At 49.7% G+C, this 25431-nt stretch overlaps 4 protein-coding genes across 5 annotated transcripts; 2 read left to right on the forward strand and 2 right to left on the reverse strand.

The window, feature by feature from the left end:
* Positions 1–14: 14 nt before the first annotated feature.
* Positions 15–5351, reverse strand: LOC121588374 (integrator complex subunit 3 homolog). The gene is made up of 2 exons (XM_041906227.1): positions 3320–5351; positions 15–2999 (listed from the first exon to the last, which is right to left on the reverse strand). The coding sequence occupies exons 1-2, from the start codon at positions 4956–4958 to the stop codon at positions 1330–1332; spliced, it is 3309 nt and encodes a 1102-aa protein (XP_041762161.1). The 5' UTR covers positions 4959–5351; the 3' UTR covers positions 15–1329.
* A 266-nt stretch (positions 5352–5617) lies between these two features.
* On the forward strand, positions 5618–7613 carry LOC121587615 (vacuolar protein sorting-associated protein 37A). The gene is given in 5 exon segments (XM_041904569.1): positions 5618–5830; positions 5935–6045; positions 6132–6205; positions 6208–6323; positions 6389–7613. Coding segments are annotated over 5 exon segments (1038 nt in total). The 5' UTR covers positions 5618–5816; the 3' UTR covers positions 7112–7613.
* Positions 7614–8115: 502 nt separating this feature from the next.
* On the forward strand, positions 8116–25353 carry LOC121587616 (calmodulin). 2 transcript variants are annotated; one of them, XM_041904571.1, is made up of 5 exons: positions 8116–8293; positions 17515–17815; positions 17902–18113; positions 23037–23730; positions 23831–25353. In XM_041904571.1, the coding sequence occupies exons 3-5, from the start codon at positions 18111–18113 to the stop codon at positions 23986–23988; spliced, it is 855 nt and encodes a 284-aa protein (XP_041760505.1). In that variant the 5' UTR covers positions 8116–8293; positions 17515–17815; positions 17902–18110; the 3' UTR covers positions 23989–25353. The 2 variants fall into 2 exon arrangements, with proteins under 2 accessions (XP_041760505.1, XP_041760504.1); XM_041904570.1 differs by having other exon boundaries at positions 17515–18113.
* Positions 21970–23080, reverse strand: LOC121587617. Its single transcript, XM_041904572.1, has 3 exons — positions 23001–23080; positions 22645–22864; positions 21970–22583 (listed from the first exon to the last, which is right to left on the reverse strand). The coding sequence occupies exons 1-3, from the start codon at positions 23017–23019 to the stop codon at positions 22463–22465; spliced, it is 360 nt and encodes a 119-aa protein (XP_041760506.1). The 5' UTR covers positions 23020–23080; the 3' UTR covers positions 21970–22462.
* Positions 25354–25431: the final 78 nt, after the last annotated feature.

A 25431-nucleotide genomic window follows, 5' to 3' on the forward strand; every position in this document is an offset into this window, starting at 1 on the left:
TGTATATTCTTTTGTAGCCGTGCTCTAACTTTTTCCTCTCTATCTCTCTCTGTCTCCCTTTTTCCCCCCTAAAGACCATCTACCCACCTAACCTAACGGCTGTGTGCTTTTGGATGATCCGTTCTCCCGCGATCCTGGCTTCCCGCCGATGGGGCCTCACTCGGCAAAAGACCTTCCTTTAGTCCCGGCTTTTGATTATGCGCGACACACTTCGGTAGAAGAATCCACCTGTAGTTACCTATCCTTCCCACAATCCCGATGGCGATGTCGATCCATTTGAATGAGTATCGCGCGATCGCGCTTTTATCTTTATCGATCTCGCACGCACCACGAAGACGACGACGCGCAACCTTATTCGCACTTCCTGTCCTATCTCCCTTTTCAATTATTGTACAGTGTGATGTGTTTCACGACACGGTTAGCTTCTTTGAACGTTACAAGAGTTGCGATAAAGTTCGCATCTTTTCCCCCCGCTTTATGGGTAGAGCATAAATACAACACCGACTGACTGGGAGAAGGGTTGGTGTGTATGTCGGGCAGGTCAGGCCCTTTAAAAACAGGAGCAAGAAAACTATGCACAATTTAAAAAAATACATAAACCCATGTGCCCAACTCACGCACAAACGTTGACCATATCACATGACGGAATGGCCGCGGCGAGATGTCTATCTAGAACGATATTGTGCAATATTGCAACTCACTGATTTACCTACATTTACATCTGCCGACAAACGTTCATTTAGCATGGCAAACGAACGAGTCCTAAAATAGCGGGGGTCTTGATTTTTTTTTTGTTCTGGATTGAGAAGATGGATAAAGGCCGATCTTCTTGTTGTCTAATAACCCCCAAAAACCGACGATCGGGATGTTTAAAAGCAAAAACAGGCACAAAAACAGTCTCTCCCAAGCGGTGGGGCAGCAAGAAAAAAAAAAACATGCTCTACCACAACAAAAGGGGCAAACCAAACACGGGAAGCGCCCAAAAAAGTGGGACAAGCGATACAGGCGTGTGCGTGCGTGCGTGCGTGCGTGCACACGTGGACGCGATCTGGACTCTCTGTCACACTCCCAACACTCACATAACTGATCGCGGATCGGTTAACGTTTTGCTCTTTTCGCTCCCCCCCCCCCCCCCCCCCCTAACCCCCTGGTGGCCTTACAAAACCAAAGTACTGATCGCTTGGTGCCGCCCCATTCACGCGGTTCCGTGTCCATCGAATGGCATTATTGGCAATAGGCCGCAAACCGCAGCAAACTGTACACAACTACCTTCCGCGTCGTCCGCCACACCATCAGGCGCCGAACCAGCAGTTCCACCGGCGAACGGTGTCAATCGGAATCGCTGAGCGTTTTCCTTCGCTTCGAGGCTTTCTGCTTGGACCAGTCTTCGTCGCTCGAGTCGTCGCTAAACTTGGCGGACGCTTCCGCCGCCTTCTTGCTGTTGTTGGCGTGGGCCGCGGCGGCCGCCGCCGCCGCCTTCTCGGCCGCCGTTTCCTTCTTGTTCGAGGGCGCCTTCCGGCCCCGGCTGCTCGTGCCCCTTCGGCCCACCGTCGTGGACGTTTCGTCTTCGGCGGCCAGCGCGAACAGATCGCTGAACTGCTTCCGCTGGCTCTCCGAGCTGTGGGTGAACGCTTGCTGCAGGGCGCGCTGCATGTCGTTCTGCACGAACAGCCCGGTGCCGGTGCCGTTCCCGTGCCGGCAGCTGCGCCGGAAGTGCTCGAGATGGTTCAGCAGCTGCTCCGAGGTGGGGGCCGTGTTTTGCTGCGCACTCTTCGACGGCCGCTTGCGCTTGTTCGGCGAGTTGGAGGGGTACTTCGAGGTGAGCAGGGCGGCGATCAGCTCGGACAGCTTCTCCTCAAACTCCTGGCACCAGTAGCGCAGGACGGAGGTGACGAACGGGTCGCCCCGGTGCTTCGATTCCGTCTCGCGGCTCAGCAGCAACCGGACCAGCTCGGTGGTGGGCTTTTCCGCGCGCAGCAGCAGCAGGATCGCGGTGAGCGCTTCCGCGTGCGCGCCCGACTCCAGCTCGGGGATGATCTCCTGGAACGTTTCGAGCGGGATGTCGTGCGCCTGCACCAGCTGCCAGATGCACACCTGCTCGAACGTTTCGTACTCGAGGCTTTTGCGCAGTATCTCGACGATGCCGTCCTCGTCGAACAGGATCAGCTTGCCCTGCGTGATGCTGTAGATGATGTCGCCCAGGTTGTTCGCGTCGATGCAGCCCACCAGCAGCCGCAGCACGGTCGTGTTGTTGAGCATGGTTTGCTTGAACTCCCGGTACATGTCCGGCAGGATCCACAGGAACATCTGCGTGTTGTGCTTCTCGAGCAGATTGAGATCCTTCTCGATGCACTCGTCCACCGAGTCGACCGAATCGAGCGCATCGCACAGCACACCGTACACGGACGCCTTGAACGCGGTGCTGCCGCCGGCCGTCTCCTTCCGCCGGCCCTGCAGCTTCCCGTGCACCTTCAGGAAGTACAGCAGCATGTAGCCGGCCACGCTGACGCGCGTCACGATCGCGACCAGCAGCGCCATCACGCGCTTCTTGCACGAGTCCTCCTGCTGGTAGAGCAACCGGTACGCCGCGAACAGCGGATAGTTGATGCTCTCCGACAGGTTGTCGTCCGTCTTTGACGCCGGGAAGTAGCTCTTGTCGGGCAGTGTCTGCTTAATCACCGATATCACACTCTCCGTGAGGTAGTTTTCCTGCTCCTGGTTGAGCGCGGCCTTCCCGCAGCTGCCCAGGCACTGCAGCAGCGGCTCGAACGTTTTCACGCTCTTCTCCCGCAGAAACTCTTCCAGGTGGCCGTTCAGCGTGTCCGGCAGGGCTACCTTCGCGATGGCCGGTTTCTCCAGCAGGCGTACCTTGGCTAGCGGCAGATCATCATCATCCGACACGTCCTCCGTCTTTGTTGTTGTCGTCGTCGTCGTCGTTGCGGGTTTTGTGGTTGCATCGTCTTCATCGTCGCTGAATTTGGGATCATCCGCTGAGGCCGCTGTCGACGCTGCCTTCGCAGCACTGTCTGTTCGGGGAGGTTCTGGTTTGATGAAAGGTGTACCGGCGGCAGGGCCCGCCATGCCTCCGCCACTGAAAGGAGCACCACCCGCGACAGCAGCAGGAGCACCACCACCAACACCACCACCACCGGCGACCATCATTCCAGGTCCCCGGGAGGACCTGCACGTGCGCCCTGTGTCACGGGCATTGTACCGACACCAGCAGCCATCGGTCCGCGTAAGGCGAGCCATCCTGGCCCCATTCCAACTTGTCCGCCTCCACCACCACCACCACCACCACCTCCGCCTCCTCCTCCACCACTGTCATGTGCTTTCCGAGAGGGATCCATTCGGTTCAGCTGGGTGATATCGGTCTGGCCAGGATGTACCGTAGTGTGCATCATTGACGGATGCATTAGATGAGGCGCATGCTGTTCGACTTGCTCACCACCACCGGGTCCCGGATAGTGCATCATCATCGGCGTCTCCATGCCGGGCTGGGGCGGTCCGGGATGCATGTACATGCTGTTCGGCGGTACGCAAAACTCGCGGAACGTTTCGCGCAACATTCCCTTCAGCTCGCGGTCTAGCTTGGGCGATTCAAACAACGGCACCAGATTCGGTATCACCTTCATCTCGAGAATTTTGCGCAGCGAGTTGTAGATCCCGGTCCGGATGCGATCCTCCCACTTCGGGTAGAAGTTCTTCATGATGCGGCAGAGAAAGTCGAGCAGGGTGCAGCTCACGAGCGGATGGTTCTTGATCGAGTGGTACATCACCAGTATGCCCGGCTCCACGTTCATGATGTTGTCCTTGGCCGGGTCGAAGAACAGCCAGTCGTAGAAGAGGGCCAGCTTCGCGTTCGCCAGCGTGACCGCGTTAGTGCACGACGTCAGCAGCCAGCCAATGATCGCCCAGCGCGGTATGATGTCCGAGCAGAGCATGTCGTTCGTCGGGTGGATGGCGCTGATGATGAACCGGATCAGATCGCACCGCAGGCTCTGCGACTCGGGCGTGTTGAAGTACCGCTCCTGAAACCAGTCCTGGTAGCGCTTTTGATTGCCGAACTTGACGTTGCTGGTGAGAAAATGGATCTTGCGCTCGATGTCCGGCGTCAGGCGGCCGCGCAGAAACCGCCGGCTCGTTCGCGTCTGCAGCAGCTGCCACACGCCGTTGAATGTGGGGCAGAGCGATTTCGGGTTGTACAGCATGTCCTTCCACAGCTGGTCGAACTCCGGTATCCGGCCGACGTTCTGCAGCAACCGCACAAACTCCCGCCCGAGCGGAATGATGTCCATGAACCGGTCCCGTATCAGCGAGATTACAAACTTCACCTCCCGATTCCGCAGATGCACAAACTGCGGCCCGAAGTGGTCCTCGATCAGCCGCACGAACGTGTACGCCACCGTACCGACCAGGAACTGGTCCTTCTCCAGCCACGCCCGATGCTCGGTGAAAATGTCCAGCAGCCCCTCGATCAGGGCAACGTTTTTCGGGCTAATGTCACCGCCGCTCGCCTGCCGCAGAATGTTCCACGCCAGGTTGTCCACGTTCAGCACCTGGTTCTTGATCAGCTCGCGCAGCAACCACAGCAACTGTTTGCGCCCGACGTCCGTCAGCTTGTGGTACTTCTCCGCCACCAACATCGCGAGATTGGCCGTTACGAACCCGAGCCCGTCCCGGGTCAGCAGCGTCAGGTCGCGGTACGTTTTCGGCGCACTGCTCGGGTCGGTCAGTATGATGTAGACGAGCGCTAGCGAAATCTCCTCATGCTGCTTCTCCTTGCTCACCAGCGAGGAGAGCAGATCGTGAAAGTCCTTATCGCTCAGCCCGGCCGTCGTTTCCTCGAACGCGCGGTACGCCCGCATGTACTTCTCCTCGTTCTCATCGCGCGCGTCGATCGTCTGCACGAACAGCTTGCCCTCGAAGCCCGCGGCACCCTTCCCGCTCGCGTCCATCTGTGCCGTGGAGACGGCACCGAGCCGTCGACTGGATCCCCGCGTACCGCTTCCGGCGACGCGTCCGGGGGAAGGGGGATGATCGTCGTCGTCGTTCGCTAGCGGAGCTGGTGAAGCCTCCCTTCTTCTTCTGGCGTTGTGTACATCCACAAACCTGCCGCAGGGGCGGGCTAGCACGAGCAGCAGCGTGTCACGCACGGCACACGCACACGCATACAAATCAGCACGGTGAGCTGGCGCGCTGCAAGAAGAACGATTCACGTTCACCGTTTTCTTTAGTGTTGGCCAATCGCTGTTCGTCCCCGTTTACCAAAGCAGCAGCAGCAGCAGCAGCAGCAGCAACCCGTTCCTTTTTTTTGCCGTGCAACTCCGACCTGTCAAAACGAGACCAAACTAGCCGAGTAGCCGACAGCCCGGGTGTAAACGCAATCTTCGACAGGTTCGGACACAGACGCGTTTGTTCGAAAAATCAATCAATGGAAATTCATGCAAAATGTATGCTATCTTTCCAGTCGCTTGACGAAATGTGTGATTAAATTGCAATAAATTTATCCTCCGACAGTAAAGACATTTTAAATTACCCATTTCTGTTCTATTTGTTCAATTGATAATTAATGTTGTCTAAAACTGTGCGATGAAAGATGAAAGAGAAAATCTATCTAGTGCTCCTAAGCCTAGTGAGGAGTGCAATCATTGCACGACTTTCCAAATTCAGCTGCTTTCAGTGGAATCTCGTTTTTAATCAACCCTTTGCCCTTCTTCCGGTCTACGAACCCTGCAGAAAACGTTCGAGATTATTTTCGAAAATTTCGGCAAATCTTTGACATTTCTCATTTGCAGAAATACACACACACACTCATGACGTCACAAACGTAACCAAAACAAACCACAAAATTATCATCGTCTCTTCAACCTGCCCGATTGATTCACCGTGTCCAAATCAAATTATCGCCCTCAAATGTCTTTATCGTCCTAGGCCGTACTGGTTGAACGGTGCTGGCTCATCACCATCAGCACGTCCAAGGATCGTCACATTCAGAACGATGCGCAAACGGCAGATCGATACGCTGAAGATATTCAACCACAAGTGAGTATTAATGGGAAATGTTATGCATTTTGCATTCATCTAGCCGCCCCCTCACTGATCCTTTCACCTTTCTCAATCACGCACAGCGTACAGGAGGTGAAGGAGAACGAAGAATATCTGGTCAACTTTGACTGTGGCGGAAGGGAAATTGCCATCAACATCTGCTGGGCAGTGGATTCCCGAACGAAAAGCCAAAGCTCATCGTGAGCCCGATTCTTCGCCATCCATGGGTTAATGGCACTACTGGAGAGATTGAAAATGCTCCCGGGATACTGAACGTACGATTTGTGCTGCATCCGGCTCCCATTTGAATGCATAGTAACATCCCCACTTCCCATTACAGTACACCATACATTCCGATCTCGGGCGGATAGTGCAGGCAGTGGGGCGGGAATTTGAAAAACACCCTCCCCAGTTTGTGAACGAATCCACTCCCCAACATCACGCACCACCACCACCAGCATCAGCTGCAGCAAACCAACACCACCAACAGTGTCGAAATGGCAACGTACCGGACTACGGTGTCGATAACCGGAATGCCCTGCTCTCGCCCTCGCACGAACCGGACCCGTTCGGACTGCGTAATCTCACCACCGATGAGCTGAGCCGGTTAAACGCGGACGAAGACTACCTGGAAGAGTTCATCGCCAAGCTACCCTTCCTGCAGCACCAGAACGACGAGATGGATCAACTGCTGGCGGGCATAGAGTCGCTGGCCGTCGACAATCTCGCCCGCAAGCAGACGGTCGAGGAGCGGAAAGCGAAGCTCGAATCGTTGGCGCTCGAGTTCAAGGAGCTGGGCCAGCAGTGGGAATCGATGAACCAACGGTACCAACGAAAGGCGGAAGACTTTTCGCCCCAGCACATCAAGGAACTGCTGCAGATTGCCGTCTCGACCGCGGACAACAAGAGCGACGACGAGGCACAGCGCTTTCTGGCCGGCCAAAGTGACGTTGGCACCTTCCTGCAGAACTTTATCGAGTCCCGCAAGCTGTACACGATGCGGAAAGCCAAAGAGGAGCGGCTGGTGCAGCAGCTGACTGCACTGGAGCGTGCCGCATTTTGAGGTGCTCGGAAGAGAGCGAGATCTTGTGCGCTTTCTTGTGATATTTTCCCCATCCGCGGTGTGAGCAGATGGTACTGTTGCAATAAACATGCTCTGGTGCCGAATGCAAGCTTTCGGTGCAAATGAAACGTCTTCGGTGTTTTGCTTGTGTCGCTGATAAAGCATTGCGCAGACGCAGCAAAGCGTGGAGAGCTCTCGCGCACACGACTCTCTTGCGTGAGGAGGACGCGGCACTTTATCGCGAAGGGCTCTCTTTCCCACCGACGAGGGCAACCGTGCTGGTCGTGTACTCGACACATATCCAACCGACTACCACCCACTGGGCGCGCACGCAACAGTGTTGTTTAACATGGTCGTCCTTAAAGGATTACGGTATGAGGATACACAAAACAATGCGTTAGGCATGTTTGAGCATTGTTAACAATGTTGCTCGTAAGGAAAGAAAAAAAAATAAAACAAGAAACTCTTTGTCCCGAGCGTAGAAGCAACGTAACGTAATCAATGATACTGCAGGGTTGTAGTCAGTGGTGGCTTTAGGATGGTCTGGTATCCTCACTAGTAAGATACTTTGTAGTAATTGACAATTGAATGTTGGTAGGAAATGCATATTTAATTAAAAATTCAAACCCCTTTTCCACCATTACCTCCTGACTATGGCCCTGGAATTGTTTCAACTCTACGAAATAATACCATTAACTTCATCCACCCTGGCTGCACCAGGCTCAAGTACAACGGTCACTTCCACGGAAGCTCAAGTACAACCTACGGTGGCCTAACTTCTCAACGTGGGGTTCGTCTCTCACAGCACGAAGCTCGCTCGGTTGGGTCGCCCAAAAACACCGACCGCTCGCGGCGAGAACAACCGCACTCCACCCATTCCAGCGGGAGGTGGTCCCTACCCTCCCCTATATCCGCTCCGTACGGGAGAGTGAGCCGCAGTGTGCGAGAGCTTCCGGAGAACGCTACGAAGAGCCACGCCACACCGGGATCAGGATATAATAAACAGGCCCGCACACTCGGAAGGGACGCTCATTCTCGGTAGCAAGTGCGCGCTGAACGGTTGCGTGGTGATCGTGTTGCCCCCAAGTGGTCTCCAAAGCGTCGGAATTCGTTCAATATTTCCTCCCCCTCCCCCATTAAACCGGAAGCGCTTGCCAGTGCTAAAGTGACGACAACTACAGAGTGCGTAGGGTTGTGCGAATTTTCAGAAGGCAGAAAATTGGGAAAAAGGGCCAGAGGTTATCGTTTTTGGGAGGAGTACGCTATTTCTAGTGAACGGTGTTACCAATTTCCCAAAGCCAGCAGTGACTGCGTTCCCAAGCACTCTAAGCCCCGGTGTGGGTTGAGCTTGATACTGAAGGAATGTGGGAAGAACTTGGCGAATGTTTCCGTACACGGAATGAATGAAGAATCAGTGTCAAGTGTGTGCGTGTGTGCGTGTGTGTGTGTGTGTCTGTTGAAGCTGTATGGTCCACCCTCTCCGTGTGCAAACAGGACACACAGGGGGAGTAAACACAAAGGATGTGTAACACGCGTGAGAAGGAGTAGTTGAACTGCACAACAAACTGAGTAGGCCTTGACGTCTAAGTACTGACCCGTACTAATACTCTATGTATGTACGGCGCTCACTGAGTGTTCTTCTATCGTGCTGTGTGTGAGTGTGTTTTGGTGTGGCACGCGGCAAGGCCATCTGACGCTGCGTTGAGATTGGGAAAAACACTCTAACCTTGGGTATAGTGGCAAGTAAAAGGACAACCACAAGGAATGGTGTGGATCGAAGTAAACTTAAAGCAAAATTGTATAAACGCACATCTGGATTTAAAGATTTAGCAACGAAAAACAAAAAATGCGAAAATTAACTCAAGAATTTCCAAAGAATATACCAACGAAACGGATTGGGGAGGAGGACTTCGCGTGTACGACGACCGAAAGCTGACCGAATTGCACTCAGCAGGGGATGCGCTGCTGAGCGGATAATGAAATTCAAGTCAACCCGCATACTCCTTGCCTTAGCAAGTTGTCATTTTCTTTTCAGCCCCGTTTGTACCCCAATTACTCTGCCCTACCCTAAAGGCATTTTGTGCTTTTATTGTGCACAACGTACCGCACAACGAACGGACCGCCGCTATTCTTCTACGAAGGCATCCCACCCTTCCAGTGGAATTGCTGCTTTTTACAACCGTTTTGTGTGTGTGTGTGTGTGTGTGTGTGTGTGTCTTTTTTGTTTTTCCTGGAAAAGCCACAATTTTCCCAACCAACAGATAGACACACAAACAAACCCATTTTCACAGCGTTTCCAGTTGCAGCAACGTACACAAAAACACATACACAGCGCCTCGGGATGCTTTCACCCAGTGAAAGGAAACACAACCGTTCTTGCATTCCCCGCAAACCGAAGGATCAAGGGCGGTAAAGTATGGTACATTATACCGTAAAACAACCCGCGCCATCCTTTTAGAAGATCTCGCTTTGCTTATCAAAAACTCAATGTTTTTTTTTATCTCTATCTCTTCCTCTCTCTGTGTTAGCTGTTAGCGAATCTTAGAACGATGGCATAGAGGTTCGAAGCTAATCGTATCAAACCCGCCGGCAGAGTTACCACAAAAGATGCTGGGGTTTTTGGAAGGTCCTATTGGAGGTTTTTTGTTTGGTTGGAATGTTCCACGCTCGTTTCCCGTTCCGACGGCATAAAGCGATTCCTTGAATGCACTCCCCCATTGAGTCGCAATTTTCAAGTCCTTTAGTCCAATGTTTGTGTTTGTGTGTCACCAATTTCCATGGAAGTTTTATGCATCCGCTTGATGTTGGCTGACGAGCCGAATCCAGAGGGATGAATAGATTCCCGATCATTAGTCGAAGGATGCGTAGATCAACACCACAGCCAGTGCGGGAAGTTTTTGGGTGATATTTTAAGGCATGCCAGCGGGAGCATTTACAGCGCGTACCTTCGCCCTTTTTGTGACTGTGTATCCTCGCTTCTAAACGCATTCTCCTGTGGCATCATTTTGTTCGTTATCAAATTGATTTGCCTGAATTTCCTGTTCCGCGTGTTCTGCCGAGACATTTTCCACTGTCTTTGCTCCAATGGATTTTCTAGAACAAATTGAGCTTCCACGTTGAGTTTCCTCGTTGAGCAGTGAGAACAAGTGGGCTGCTGTCTGCGTCACGGGCACATTTCCTTCAACTACTCAACGATCCTGGAAGTAAAGCACAGAAGGGACTAGAAGTTTGTTTATTAAATGGTAATTCCTTCTTCTTTTTGTTGTTGCTCCAAAAACGGAACTACGAATGGCAAACCCGGATCCTCACCGTTAGGTATGGGTCGTATAGCTTCATCACCGGTACTCTCTCTCGCTCTCGGTAGTTAAGATAAAGTCCTCTTATTTGAATATTAACTCAAACGTGGGATTCTATGAAGCACGGCACTTTTTTTTAGATTGTTTTTCCGCTTGTGCTACACTTCGTACCGCCTGTCTGTCTGTACCGCTTAATGTGGTACGGATTTTTGTAGTGTTTTCCCCTGGCTTATCATTCTTTCTGCGTTTCCAATTTCCCACGGGCCTAACAATCAACCGGAGGTACGGAAATCATCACTTACATTCAAGTGTTTCTCCTTTCGCTCGATGTTCGGTGTTCGGTGGCACTTATCTTACCGTACTTTTGAACAATGGAAGATGTTTTTTGTCCTTTCCAGCACTTCCTAAAAGTGGTAAATATCTGACCAACACAACTACAAAGGATAATGTTTGCGCGTAGAAATCTATTAACAAGCAAGACGCTCTCCTGTGCTTGCTTGTTGCCGAGCTTACTCCAGGGGCTTATTATGATTGATGTTGGCCATTTTTAATCGAAATCTCCCACACTCTGAACCGACAAAACGCTTGCAATGGCAAGGCAATATCGCTAAACAGTGTGTACTTGTCGGAGTTGTGTTGGCTGAAGTTTTCCTTCGTTGTAATGGGGGCCGTTTTTTTTTTTGTTTCTTCCTTGGCATGGCATTTGGCATGATAAATGACCCTTTTCTGGCTTCCTGGGCATAGTTACACGTGGCAAAGGGAAAGGTGTTCATTCATTTCAGCTTGTGTGTGGTCGGTGTAAACGGGTATGTGTGTATGATGGAATATGCTGGAAATACTTATTGTGCTGTATCATATCCTACCCGGAGAGTCCGTTATAAGGGTAATTATAATTGTTCCGCAATGTTCAAAAAAGGCACTGATGGTGAACAATGAAGATGATTAAAGATAAATTGTTCTGATTAGAAGTCTGAGATGATTGGCATGACTGATCTAATTGTACGATTGGAACAGTTTGCCTGAACTACTAGTATTGGCCAACTAAATGTATTCCAAGGAATTACTTCCATAAATAGAAAGGCAAAATAATGACTGTCCTTTTTACCATTTCACAACTTTTTTACGGATGAACTGAGCAATAATATGGATCGATAACCATTTGTTCCCAGATTGGTGACCCAATTAGGACAGCATAGGAGGCGTCCACAGGCTTACTACTAGTTCTTCTCCCCCAATCATACACATTGCTCCCATTTACAGCACCCATTTTAACGTATCCATAAATCCCTCAACCAATATCCCGAACATAATCACATGATGGGTGTTCTTCAGTGGTAGGATGACTTTTACCGAGGAAAAATACTACCAAACGTTCGTAACATACGTTAACTTTTAATCCGTTGTGCCATCGTGCTCGCCGTTGTGTTCACTCAATAAAACTCAATCAGAGTTAACGCATCAACGCAGCTCCGTTCTGCAATATATTAAGCTTCCAACCATAGCACGGTACGGTCGTCCCTCCCATGGTACGGACGGGCTTTATCAACTCTTAACGATTACTGAACGAAACCTAACGTTGCCAAGTTCAATGGCTTCGCCCCGTGGAAAGTTTGCGCTTTTTTTGCGCTGGATGCGCTAACTTCATTGCTTTCCTTTCTGCATCGAACGAAACGCATAAATTCACCACCACCTTATGGTGGTGCACGAGAGCAGTTCAAAGTCAAAGAGCGTGTTAACTGACCGGGCGACAGATGGCCATTACGACCCGACAAAAGTTAAACACACACACATACACACACTTCGCTGGCCCGGGGACGTCGTATCGCGGCGTGTCGTCCCTCCTAGAATTATAGAGTTAACCAGCTGTGTTTAACCAGCAAATCTCGTCTCGTTTTGCAATAAAACCTGCCATCCCGTCCCACCGTGTGCTTTGCTTAGATCGTACACCGCAACAGGGGTGGGTCTCATAATCAAACAACTTTCATGTTTCGTGTTGTCCGGGAGTTCCATAGACAGACAAGAGATGGACAAACGCATAACGAGGAGCGTTGGTGCTTGCTGTAGTGTCGCTGTTGTTGATGATGATGATGATGATGATGATGAAGATGATGAGTATGATGATGATGGCAGGAACAAAGTTTGATTACATCCGTCGTCCATCGATTCGACCTCACCTAGTTGAGTTCTAGTGTCTAGTGCCGGCTCGCTTCGACAATCTACACATCCCAAGAGAACGTGTGAGAGGTGTGAATAGCGAATTGGCAGCCATTGGGCGGTATGGGACAACCACGGCACATAAGTGTCCAAATATGTCAACATGCCGGCGCGTCGATGAACTGCTAGCAGCAGTTCTAGAGCGTAAGAGGGACGAAGAACGGATGGATGGGCCTGTATATGCAGGACCTGATAGCTGGAGAGTTGTTTGACAACACCAATCACGTCACGTCTTTGTTCGTTCGGCTTTGTCGGGGAGCGGGCGGATTGACAAATCGACACAAATCGAGAAGCAGTTGCGTGTGGGAGCACTAACAAGCAAAATAAAAAAAAAGGACGAAGAGCTTTCACAATGTTCAGTGTACCTCGCTTTATGGTGGTATAATGATATTCTTGAAAGAGCACGTTCCGCCAGGTTTTGCCGTGTGTGTTTGTGTGATGAAGAAGAGGAAAGGTGATGCAGATTTATTACTTTTACCCATCGATACTGGCGTGTCGATGAAAGTTTTCGATGGAACGAAACGAAGAGCATCAAAGACTTCGAAGAGTTGTGCGTTGGGATTACCTCGTTCGGTGGCCCAGCCTTTGTATATATCAAAGCAAAAGTCACAATCAAGAAAGGACACAAGAACTTCGAATTCGGATTTCGATGGCTTAACCGGTAGTTTTCGACCAACGCTTCTTCGCTTCTTTATAATTGATCCCCTCTTGGACCTTGGACACCTTGATCCACAACCATACGGCTTCATCATGGACGTACGGAAATGTGAGCCAAACAGGACGTAAATTCACAAAGCACCAAAGCAAAGCAGTGATAGTAGTAGTAGTCGGACACAACAAAACCAATTTTCCCGCTTCAGAGAGTGTGTCGGTTTCTGCAGAAATATAGCTTCTCTTTTTGGTCCGGCTAAAACATCATAACTCATCTAAGCAATTCCGTGAAGCAGGGATTACATTTTACCTCAATTTCTCCTGGCTGTGCGCCTGCCATCAACAAAAAAAAACAAAACACACACAAGCAAACGAAATACCTTTCGGGAAAGCTTCCAAAGGTTGTTCGAAATGAACAACCTGGGATAGAGTTTTGAACGGCTAAGGCAACGACAACGACAACGACGACCGGCATCGGATGATGAATATTAAACAAGCAAGTTAATCACAAAACTTTATCCCACTCACGCTGGCCAGAGATTTAGGGCAGACCCTGGCAATCTAAAGCAGTCAAATATAATGCAATAATCGTAATTTTGTGCTACAATAGCCTTATTTTGGTCTTAAACTGCTCCGACGAAGTTTATGTGTGGGATTTTTGCAATTCAACTTAAATTATTCCATTGCTAAAGGGCCAATAAAGTGCCAGCAAAGTAATTAAATTGCATTTACCGATAGCGTGAGCTTATTCTTGTGCATCTGTTCTTTTGGTGTTGATTTTACGACCACTGCCTAGAAGTAGTTCGTAGGGGTTTGGGATAGCAGTCCTTTTCTGTCCAGTGGGTTCGCAGATTTATAGCGCACACGGGCACACTCCGGCAGGAACTGCCATAAATTGCCTATCGATTGGCTATCGTCACCGTTGTCATACCAACACCGTGTCTTGTCTGAAAAATTCCAATTTGAAAAAAAGCACACTTCCCTGTGCGATTTCGATCGCAACTATTCCCACGACGCAGCAGGCGGGCGCAATAAAAATAGCACCCTAACCCTATCTTCCTACGACAAAGCGTCGATTCGAACCGATGTGTGTGTGTGTGTGTGTGTGTATTGGTGAAATTAAATGGAGGAAAGCAATAAATTGTGAAGAAGCGACGTTTTGTGCAAAAAATGTGTGCATCGAGTGTCGTCGTCGTGGATTGAATTGCAGCGGCAAACGGGGTATTACGACGTTTCGTGGGGGGGGGGAGATGCTAACAAATCCGATTACTGCTGACAAATTGAACTCCATTAGATAATGGGATAAAAAAACACCCATCATTGACTGGTTGCGTTGACTGGTAGTAAATCCCTGCAGCTTTTGCAGCCGCAGTTCGAACAACGATGCCGATCGATCAGGCTGACGGAAACGACGCTGTCGATTTTGTTTGCTAATCCACATGGTCCCCCCCTTTTCTCTCCAGGCCAGTAGTGTCTGTTGGTCAACTAATAATTCGCACACACACACTCACACACGCAATCTATCTCCCTAATCCAATTTGTTTCGCGTGCATTCACATATGTGGCTTTACAATTTCAGGGTGCAAGCAGCAACCATTTCCCATCGTCATCACCATCACCGATCAACTACGCTCTGTCCAAGCGCTTCCCTCACCACAATTCAATTTCGCCAAACGATCGACAAACCACCAAAACGAATCAACCACCAGACAGCAAACCAAATTTCTGTCACACCATTTTTTTCTCTCTTTTTACTAACCCATTACCCCAAACCTTTTTGGGTAGCAGCAATAGAAGCTTTGGAGCATTGGAAATTAAACTATTGTATCCCATTTTCTGTGCCTCTTTCTCTCTCTCTCTCTCTTTTTCTCGTACATTCCATCACACTCTTCACACACACACACACACAACTGCGTGGACTTCAACATTCCTGGCCATCCCCTCCTCTCCACCACCACCACCACCACCACTGGAACGCGTCAGAGGACGGTGGATCACACTACTCCTCAGACGACTGCCAGGTAACGCCCGTCATCCACGTGCTGCAGTATCCGGGCTGCGTGCCGAAACCGATACCCTCGTTCGCGTGCATTGGCCGCTGCGCCAGCTACATCCAGGTGTCCGGCAGCAAGATCTGGCAGATGGAGCGGTCCTGCATGTGCTGCCAGGAGTCGGGCGAGCGGGAAGCGTCCGTGTCGCTCTTCTGTCCCAAGGCGAAGAATGGCGAGAAAAAGTTCCGCAAAGTAGGTGTCGTACCGACCTGTGCCTGTGCTTGTGATCGTGCTGATGATGATGATGATGATGATGATGTTGTGTCTCCTGTGTATGTGTGTGTTTGTGCCGTTCGTCACTCGCTACTCTCGCTAGAGCTCTCTGTTTAGCATGCCAGCAGCCAATGGGCGCTTATTCGCATTCCGTACGATAAGGTACCGGACCACAGGGGAATTCTGTACCGTTTCCCAACAGCCAAGTGGAAGCCAAGGGATACAAAAAACCAAAAACTTTTGCAAAACTACACTTTCCACCAACACCTTTCCATCCCCTTTCCCCTTTCCCCTACCGCACCGCCACCGCATCTACCAGGATCCGGAAGTCAAAGCTGCGCTAACATAATTCCCCCACCCCTCACGCTCACACTGCTCTTTGTTGCATCACAATTTCCCATTTAACGAACTATATACACGAAACACGCTGCCGGAAAGAAAGGGTGGGCGGAAAAGTTTCTGCCAGCATCCCATCCCATCCAATGCAAAAAAAAAAAGCTAGGCCCCAGTGCAAGCAAAAACTGACCTGGATAACTCGACGCCTTGGCAGCACATTTTGTGCGCGCTTTATTGCTTCCCGGGGCGAAAGTTTTATTCTTTTTTATGTTATTTTTTATGTTGCTGCCTTTTTGCTTTCCATAGCTTGATAAATTTGTGTGCTTCTTTGCACCAGTCCTCCCTCCCCCCCCCCCCCCCCGTCCTTTCACAAGATGTGTCTTAAACCGATTGTTGTGCCCGTTGCCTTGCTGGAGAACGTCCTTAAGCCAGAGCGAGGCTCTTTCCGTTTAGCTTTGCTTTCTCGACCCGTACGCATCTCTCCGCACCTGCTTTCGTGCACTAATTATGCTGCATCTTGTGCTGTGTGCTAACGCGCGCTGCTAACTGGAACAACGAAGGAAGTGGTTGAGCTGCCCAGCTTTCCCCCCGAGCGTTGTACTTCTTGCGTTCAAAAATTGCATAAACATTCCGCGACTAACGATAACTGCAAGCGGAAGTGTGCGCTTCTCGTTGGGATGAAGGCTTGTTTTGGCAAATTATATTACCCGTTTTGCAGCACTCAGGAAAGAAACACTGGAGCGCCGTCTTTTTTTTAATTATCTTTACTTAAGCTATTAATTTTAGCCGGAGCACTCGTGTCTTGTTGTACCAGGAAGTATAAATCATTACCGTTTTGCTGGCGCCGTTTACGTCTAGTGCGAGATCATAATCTGGTGCACTTAATTCACATTAAGCGAGCAATAAACTTCGAACCGCCAATCCGAACGATTGATGGGCAGCGAGCGAGCGCGCAGCTTCTGGGGGCCATCGTGGTGGGTTGAATCACAGGCAGCAGGGCACACGCTGGGCTGCATTCTAAACACAGTAGCACATACCGATGTATAGTATGGTGTACAGATGGCTATATCGGTGACCTACAACTCACCCCAACTACGGTCCCTACGGTGAGACCGAGTACAGCCCTCTTGAGCCGATAAAATATTACACATTCATGAGCGACGACACACCGTTGTGTTGGCAGCAGTGTAGATGCAAAGCGTAAAACAAACACAGCATGTCTGCAGATTCGTACGTGGACAACGTACGCCAGGCACCAGTGGCGGGAAAGGAATGAACAAGCATGCCGATGACGATTGTTGTGTACATCAAACAAACGACAACGAAACTTTGAAGAAATCCCCTTCGTTAATCACACACACACACACACACTGGCAGCAGCAGCGGTGGTGGTGGCCGCTAAGTTTGCACCGGAACGTGTGCGTCATCCCAAAGGGGGGACACACATCGCATTACGTGTTCTGGCTGTTTGGTTTGGTTCTCTCGACAGAAGTATCGAGATTCAGTTGGCAAGATCTTCTCCACCCGAGCAGATCCTGCAGAAGACCTGCACGCGGAATTGTGTCCCGGCATCGGGTGGCATTTGAATCTGTATTTGAACGTGTGCATTGCTTTTTTAACCATCTCTTCTCTCACCTTCCAGTATGATGTGGTGAATTCTGCGTAGTTCTGCGCAAATCTCCGTAACGATCCTCGTAAACACTGATTGATCGATCGCAATATCGTGGTTTGGAGCTGTGTTTACGTGCTTGTGTGGATGTGTGTGTGTGTGTGTTTTCTTTTACAGTGTGAGAGAATATAAACGCTACAGCACGGTTCCAGCACGGTTTTATGTCGCACGGTGTTAACGGGTGCAGCCTAGCAGAGCAACCGCGAGAGAAACTTCATAATCAGCAACCCGTTCCCCCAATCATCATCAATCGCAATCATTGCGCTCCTCTGTGGTAAGGCAACTCCAACAAACCCTGCAAACCCCACCATCCGTACCACCGCATTCCCCATCGCTCCCTTCGTTCCCACAACCCCTTAGCGGCACTCCACCATCCTTAGGGCAGGGTCGACGGCACGAGCGCACCCAGCATCACCGTCACCAAAACCACCACCACCACCATCACGACGGATTCTACGTAGCATACTAACACCCCCCAAAACCGTTTCAAGTTGGAAGGAAAAATCTTCTCGGCGGTGAACAACTTTCTCACTGCATCGACCTTCGTCAAAGACATCAGACAACTGATCATGGTGAGTAGAGGTAGCAGCAGTAGTAGTAGCATTGAGGCGAGGGGAAGCAAAAAGGGACATAACTCTTTACGGTCTCCAAAAGGCCGGCTTTGGCAGCCATCGGACGTGAGAAATGCGTCACACAACGGGGGGAAAAAACGAGGAAATACACTTCCACCGAACTTCTGGCTGACGCTTGAGAGCTGAACACAAATTGCGTTACTTTCGCGCTGCGATATGACTGTTGAGATAATTAGATTCTATAGGCGGGGGGTTTGGAGAGCTATTGAAGAAGAAACTTTTCTACCCAGAAGGCGCATCAGAGGGTATACTGCTTTAAAGTACTCCAAACATCTCAATTACACAAAAAGGAACAACGCGGAGCAAGAAGACGGTCCAACACAATTCAATTTCCCGCTTTCCAGTCTACAACAATGTTAGGATCCTCTGCAGGTATTCTCGTCCCCTTAATAAACCCATAAAGTGCAGGATAATGCTAATTAAATGACACACAACGCGAGCAGCATCTTATCCTGCCGAAGACACGGCGCACACCTGAACACATTCCCATACACTAAGGGACCATTCCCCACTTTGCACTATCGGACGCTATCTTCTGCGGCAAGCTGGAGCTTGTGGAGAGGCAAGGTATATTTCCCACGTTGGTGGGTCACCGTCTCCGTTCACAGTTCATTCGTTGCCCACCGAAACACGGCCCAAAGGTTGATGAATACACATTCTCTAATCTGCCATAAATTAATCCACCTAAACTGATTACCGGATTCGCGGTCTGGTCGCAGTCGGGTCGGAGGCTTATTTCCTAACCATTTACTCTCTTCCACACACACACACACGCATACGGAAACAAAGAGCGTAATAATTTAGTCATTAGCAGAAAGGGTGCGCCTCCTTCCGGGCATCCCCACCCGTCGAAAATTCGTAACCGGGAAAGCGGGGTTGCTGGTGGGCCCGATAAAAGCGCCCGCAAGTTAGTTTACGGGCATGCTTTCACATCCAGCCGCCCTGCACGCATGAGTTGGGTCCTCAGAAATGGGGGTGCGAGAGATAAGGGAGTTGATAAAGTGTACCCAACACACCACACCAGTCGTCTCGTGCCTTTCCATCGCCTCCAGCGTGTAAATCATATGCATATGTTAATAATAAATGTACTATTTAGTTATCGCGCAGGTTCGGAGCAATGGGAGTTCTCTTCTGATGGCTCAGGCTTGGCGGCTTGCCTTCCCGCTCCTGCACGGTGTGGAAAACTGTCGTGGCAGGGCTGACGCAACAGCTTACGATACCGGGGAAAGTTGCGCTACACAACACCCGGGGAAAAGCTTTCCCCCGGTCGGGGACTGTTACTGTATCTAATTTTACATGGCGCAGGAGATTTTATCGGGTTTCTTAGAAACACGCCCTTTTACGCAGCCTGTGCCTATCTGGGATCCTCTCTCGACGCAGTGCCAGCGCCAGCTACCCAACTGTAAAACCATGTTTTCCCCCATTAATGGTTTCGAAAACTTTGACAACATACTTCATGCATGTTTCCACACACACACACAACCTCTTGTTCTGTGGAGCTGTGTCGGCAGCTGGAATCGGCTTACACGACCTACGACTTACGGAATGGGAAAGACCAAATCACTACCAGCGGGTGTTGCCGAAACCATTCAGATGACAGATTAAACCTCTACAATCTGAAGAAAGTGCCATTTAATGCTGGTGACTTCAGTGGAAAGAAATAAAGCCCCGCGCCGGACAAAGGTCAACCGTTCAACTCGACGGGGGGAAAACACTATTTGACCATTAGCTTTTATCGTACTCTCCTTCCTGGGGGAGCGTCAGGAGCATCAAGCTGTGTAACGACATTGGCAATCTTTTATGCGACGATTTCCAACGCCACCGCCTGCTACTCGTACGCTCCGGGCACACGACTCCTGGAGAAATGTGGAGAAATGGTTGTCACACTAGCGCGGTATTGGGAGAACCGGTGGCACATGAGATTCTTTTCCGTCCTCGCTCAGACACACTCTCACACTGTGCGTGCCATGTGGTGGTTGACCTCGCGCTACAGAGCAAATGCGCAAGTAAGAAAAATTGTCCCATCAACGTCGTCTGTTTCTTGGGCGATCGTGATAAAAGCACCACTGCTTGCTAAACTTGCTGACTTTCAGTCTCCCTTTTGCGCACTTGGTATTGCGTACTTTCAGCCCTGGGGTAACAAATATTGCTTTAATACGCTGGCCAAAGACGAACGGTTAGCCGACCAGCTCTAAGTTGCTCGTAATGTCAATCAAATTTCCCCCGAGTATTGAAACAGGGAATGAACTTATTAAAGTTGCAAGATCCTCCTGTTGCTCCGGGTTTCCGGATGGTCTCCGGCAAGCTGCTCAGCGCAAGTCAAATGATACAATTCCCCCCCAAGCGAACAGCCGGCACAGATCTGCGAGACGTTCAGAATTGACTTCCAGGCTCCAAGTCTCTCCCGTTCCAAACAACCATTGCACAAAACGACGAAGCTAACTATAATTAAGTTTTCGCTCAGCCCACAACGAGAACACACACACACACACACGAATTTTAATGAGCAGATGGTGGTGAGTGTGGGCTCCCCGCACGTGCTTGCACAGTGCATAAATTGCTGCTAAATTTCACAAACTCTCTAAACGCCCTAACGCAAAAAGCAGAAAACAACCGGCGGCTCAAAATCCCACTTACGCGACTTGTTGCTCTCGACGACATCGATGTTCGGTGCTTTACTTTTTTTTCTTTTCTTGTTAGCCACTTTGTTTGCTTTACATTCCGCCGGAGCCCATGAACCCGTGAAATCGACCGATGACGATAATGAGAACCGGCGGTGCCGGTTGCGTAGCGTCATTTGTGCTATTGTCGACGTGCTGTGATAATGTTTCCGAATAATGTCCACCCCGAACAGTAAGGAACAAGTGAATCGATTTTTGTCATAAAATGACGGTAATGATGATGATGATGATGATGATGAAATGATTAACGCAACATGGCGCCGCGCACACACAGTGAAGCATCAAAGGACACGTGATACTGGGAATGGGGCCCGTCTGCCAGATGGTGCAACCCAAACCCGAACCAGTGCGCTAATTGGCTGCTGCTGTACGTTGAACGTACGGCTGTGGCGTGGAGATAGAGCTCGCTTTATGATTTTTTCAAAATTGCCAAAAAAAGGAACACTTTGCGCGAAGAGTACTTCAATTTTCAACCTATCTATTACACCAATCAGGCTCGTCATTTACACCTTTAACAGCATTTAATGCGTTTCATTCCATTTTCCACGATGGCTGTCCACTTCTTGCCACACAATTAAAGGGTCTATCGATAGCGGCGCAAACAAAGGCCGAAATTGATGCCGCGGACAAGCCTACGGTACCTGCCAATAATTATCGACAAAACGGGACGGCAAGGGGAAGGGCTCGTTACAAACACCTCGCACCACCACCATCAGCCGCCGGGTGTATGGAAACATCAAAAACTCGTCAAATATTTGCCAACAATTCACTTTGAAGCCGAGTTTTGAGTCCTTTCCCCTCGAAAGGGCAACCCAGTCCGAAGCGGAAATAATGCATAACTTTTACGCATAAAATATGGGTGGAAAATCAATACTATTTGCATGGGAAGGAGTCCGGCTATTTTTCCCCCTTATCACCGTTAGCGTTTGCAGCATGCCGCTAGCGATGAAATCGGTACACTTTAAATGCTTCCCATTGAGAAACGTTTGGGAGGTTTTTTTGTTTCGTTTGTTTGTGCTCAGATGCCCATTCAGTTCTCTCAAGGGTCGCAAAGCATACAAATTATACTACTTTCATTGTTTGCTTACAGGCCGGAAAACGGGAGGAAAACGGCGGTCCCTTCCCGCGCCAAAGCTGTCATTGGCAAACATTTCATTTCAAACATTTCATTGAACAGCTCCCCGACTGAACCCGGAAGGGCAAAGGGGACGATTTTTATCGTTGGCATCATTTAATTTTGTGCAAAGTACTATAACAAAGCAGCAGTACCCCGCTTTCCTCTCGTTTCCAACCCAAGCGCGCATTTGTGTCATGTCGACCGGCTGCTGCTGCTGTGGAATGCAATCAATTGTTTACTAACGTTCATAAATAACTAACGACCTTTCAATGTGAAACATTTCGCTTCCGCAAACCCAACCGAGTGTATACCGACCGAGTTCTGGTTTTCGGTTTTCACATGCTGTTTTCACCTGAGTTTTTCACCATTTCCAACCATTTCGTTGGGTGTGTTGCAGGATGCCCGCGCGTTGAGTGCCGTTTTTTTTTTCGATTCAATTTAAAAACGTGTTTGGCGCGTTAGCTCGTGATTGCATTTCGGAGTCAATCAAATCATATTAACCACCTTTTGGCACGTGACAACGGTGCCTTTTCGGTGCCGTGGTGGAGCAGCAGCGCGGGCTGGGATGGGTTGGGGATGAGTTCCGGCAGCGTTTGGATGCGATAGAAATACCTACAAAAAAGAAGCAAAAGAATTTAAATTTAAATTTATATCGCTTCTATCGACAACCTACCGGCAATGGGCGTGTGGTTGGTGATGGTGGCAATGGCCTGTTTTCTGTTTCACGCCGTCACATTCCACTTCACCCGTGTTTACACGTGTTGATCCTCTCGTATTACCACCACTTGTCAACGGTAGGATTACAAAACACGGCAAGGATATTCGCAGGGGTTTCACAGCGTTGTGCCGGAGGAACCCTTTCTCCGTGCGATGTGTTGATTCAATTGCTTTACCTATTACGTATGCAATCAACAAGGGAGGAAGAGTAGGTATAAGCAGAAGAGCAGAAAACCCCCCAACGGGCGTATATTTTTATCGTTTCCACGTCACAACCGTCAGTCCTAAGCAAATATTATCCTTTTTTCTCACCTTTCTCGCCCCTTCTCATGCCAACCCCCCCAACAGACCCGACAGACAAACAACGACCCTACGACTGCACCGGAAGCGGGACCGAACGCGGGCAATGAGCAGCAGCAGCAGTACCATTCCCATCGTCCCGACTCGACCAGCGGCCACAGTGGCGGTGGCCGGTCGAGTTCCCGCTCCCCGATCGATCCGTACCGGCAGGACAGCCTCAATCAACCGCCCAGCGACTGCTCCAGCCTGGACGGGAACGTGTTCGTCGAGGGTGGTGCGAACGTGCCGCTGCACGGCAAACAGCGCCGCTCGCAGACGACCGATTCGCTCACGTCCGGCAACAACATCAGCTACAGCCTAAACAAACGCTTCATCTCGAAGAACCAGATGAAGGAGTTCCGGGAGGCGTTCCGGCTGTTCGACAAGGACAACGACGGTTCGATCACGAAGGAGGAGCTCGGCACGGTAATGCGCTCGCTCGGGCAGTTTGCCCGGGTCGAGGAGCTGCAGGAGATGCTGCTCGAGATTGACGTGGATGGCGATGGGAACGTCAGCTTCGAGGAGTTTGTCGACATCATGTCCAACATGACGGACACGGTGGCGGAAACGTCGGCCGACCAGGAGGAGCGCGAGCTGCGCGATGCGTTCCGGGTGTTCGACAAGCACAACCGGGGCTACATTACCGCGTCCGATCTGCGCGCGGTGCTGCAGTGTTTGGGCGAAGATCTGGACGAGGAAGAGAGTAAGTAGAGTCAGTGCGGTCCTTCTGCGCTGTCGTTAATTTTAAAAAATGTGATCCAAATTATTTTCTTCAATCTCTCTCTCCCCCGCCACACACACAGTCGAGGATATGATCAAGGAGGTGGACGTGGACGGTGACGGGCGGATCGATTTCTACGAGTTTGTGCACGCGCTCGGCGAGCCGGAAGATTCGCAGGAAAACGATGAGGATGATGAGATCGTTTCCCAGCGCTCCCCGTCGTTCGATGTGCAAGTTTAAGGTGCCGAGCCGAGACAGCGTGACAAAGGACAGGCAAAGCCAATTTTATCGAAAATACTACGGCGGCAGTTTAAGCAACTTAATCGTATTTTCGCTTCATCGTAACATTTGGATAGGTGTGAAGGAACGCGCTAGCGTTCTGATGATACTCTGCAATTTCAATGTTCTGCAAAGTGCACACAAACACACAATGGCGAAGATTACACAAATTACACCAAACCACAACAACAAAACGCACTGTGCTCGCATATAACTTAAAAAAGCCAAATTTTTAAAAATCTTTTTCCATCGTATTTACTGTTTCACATCAAGAAATCAAAACCAACAAAAAAAAAACAAACTAATAAACACAAAAATATACACTCGGATAAAAATATAAAAAAGAAGCAATTACTACATACCATTTGATAGGAAATAAGAAGGAGAGATTAGGTGAAAAAGCATGTTACCGCGCTAGCAAGGAAAGCACGCCCCAAGATGATGCAAAACAGATGTTTCGCGAACTCGATAACACTTTTTCCGAAATCGTTTTTCTCCTCTTGCAGCTACCGTTTGCGACCGTGTTGCTGCACTCACTGTGTTCGCCTACTATGCTAAATATGTCTGGCACTGTACACGGGGCACTAACGGAAAACATATCAACCGCAAGGATGATGTTGCTTGCACACAGCTGTATGGCATTGCGCAAAACGTGCTCTATACAACCCGCAAGCCGGTGCGGTACCGGCGCGCGGCTAATCTGGTAGCTCTGTTTAAATGGAATTTATTTGAATCTAGCTTTTCAAACCATTTCCTTTTACTGGGTAATACTGTACATTTATAATTGTTGAACGATGAGCGTGTGGTCTTAGTGTGGTTCTGTTGGGGGTGAATTGCGCCACGCCATCGTACACGCCACGAATGCAACTATTAGCTATTAGGTATGGGGACATTATTAAAACATTCATCTTGTAAGCGATGCACTTACTTTATAGGCCAGTTAGGTTCAGTATTTTTGGACTGTGTATGCGAATTTCTTAAGGCTTATAAAACTCTCTATGCCATAAACAGTGGCGTGTAACACGGGCGAAGTGCTGCGTAAAACAAAGTTTTGCATTTGATCTTGAAGGGTAAAACATTAAAAAGTCTAATATTTTTTCCACAGTTGCTGACGGTAAAAGATAAATCATCAATATTCGCAAATCAAAACTATACTACGATAACATATTGAAAGATGCTATTTAACATTGCATTGCAAACACGCATAATCACGTACCAAACTTTTGAGGAAAGTCACCAACGTTCGTTACCACATTTGCCCACGTGTACAATCTTGAGCGTAACACTAAACATCAATAAATGTTAAGGAATTTTATGTATGTTTAACTACACTGTTTCTTTGGTGTTTGGTGTTCTGATCCGAAAATATTGTTAGTGAAGGGGAAAAGCAAGATAATCCACTTA

The sequence above is a fragment of the Anopheles merus genome, chromosome 2R, assembly GCF_017562075.2.
Source record: "Anopheles merus strain MAF chromosome 2R, AmerM5.1, whole genome shotgun sequence".
NCBI lineage: Eukaryota > Metazoa > Arthropoda > Insecta > Diptera > Culicidae > Anopheles > Anopheles merus.

Excerpts from the sequence above, each read along its gene's own strand:
- LOC121587617 (XM_041904572.1), bottom strand. Across the intron at positions 22,584-22,644 it reads CAACCACACGCCCATTGCCG|GTATTTCTATCGCATCCAAA; the intron begins GTAGGTTGTCGA and ends TCTTTTTTGTAG.
- LOC121588374 (XM_041906227.1), bottom strand. The coding sequence starts at position 4,958 with ATGGACGCGAGCGGGAAGGGTGCCGCGGGCTTCGAGGGCAAGCTGTTC. Across the intron at positions 3,000-3,319 it reads TCGGAAAGCACATGACAGTG|CGGCCTCAGCGGATGATCCC; the intron begins GTGGAGGAGGAG and ends CAGCGTCGACAG.
- LOC121587616 (XM_041904570.1), top strand. Across the intron at positions 23,731-23,830 it reads AGATCTGGACGAGGAAGAGA|TCGAGGATATGATCAAGGAG; the intron begins GTAAGTAGAGTC and ends CCACACACACAG.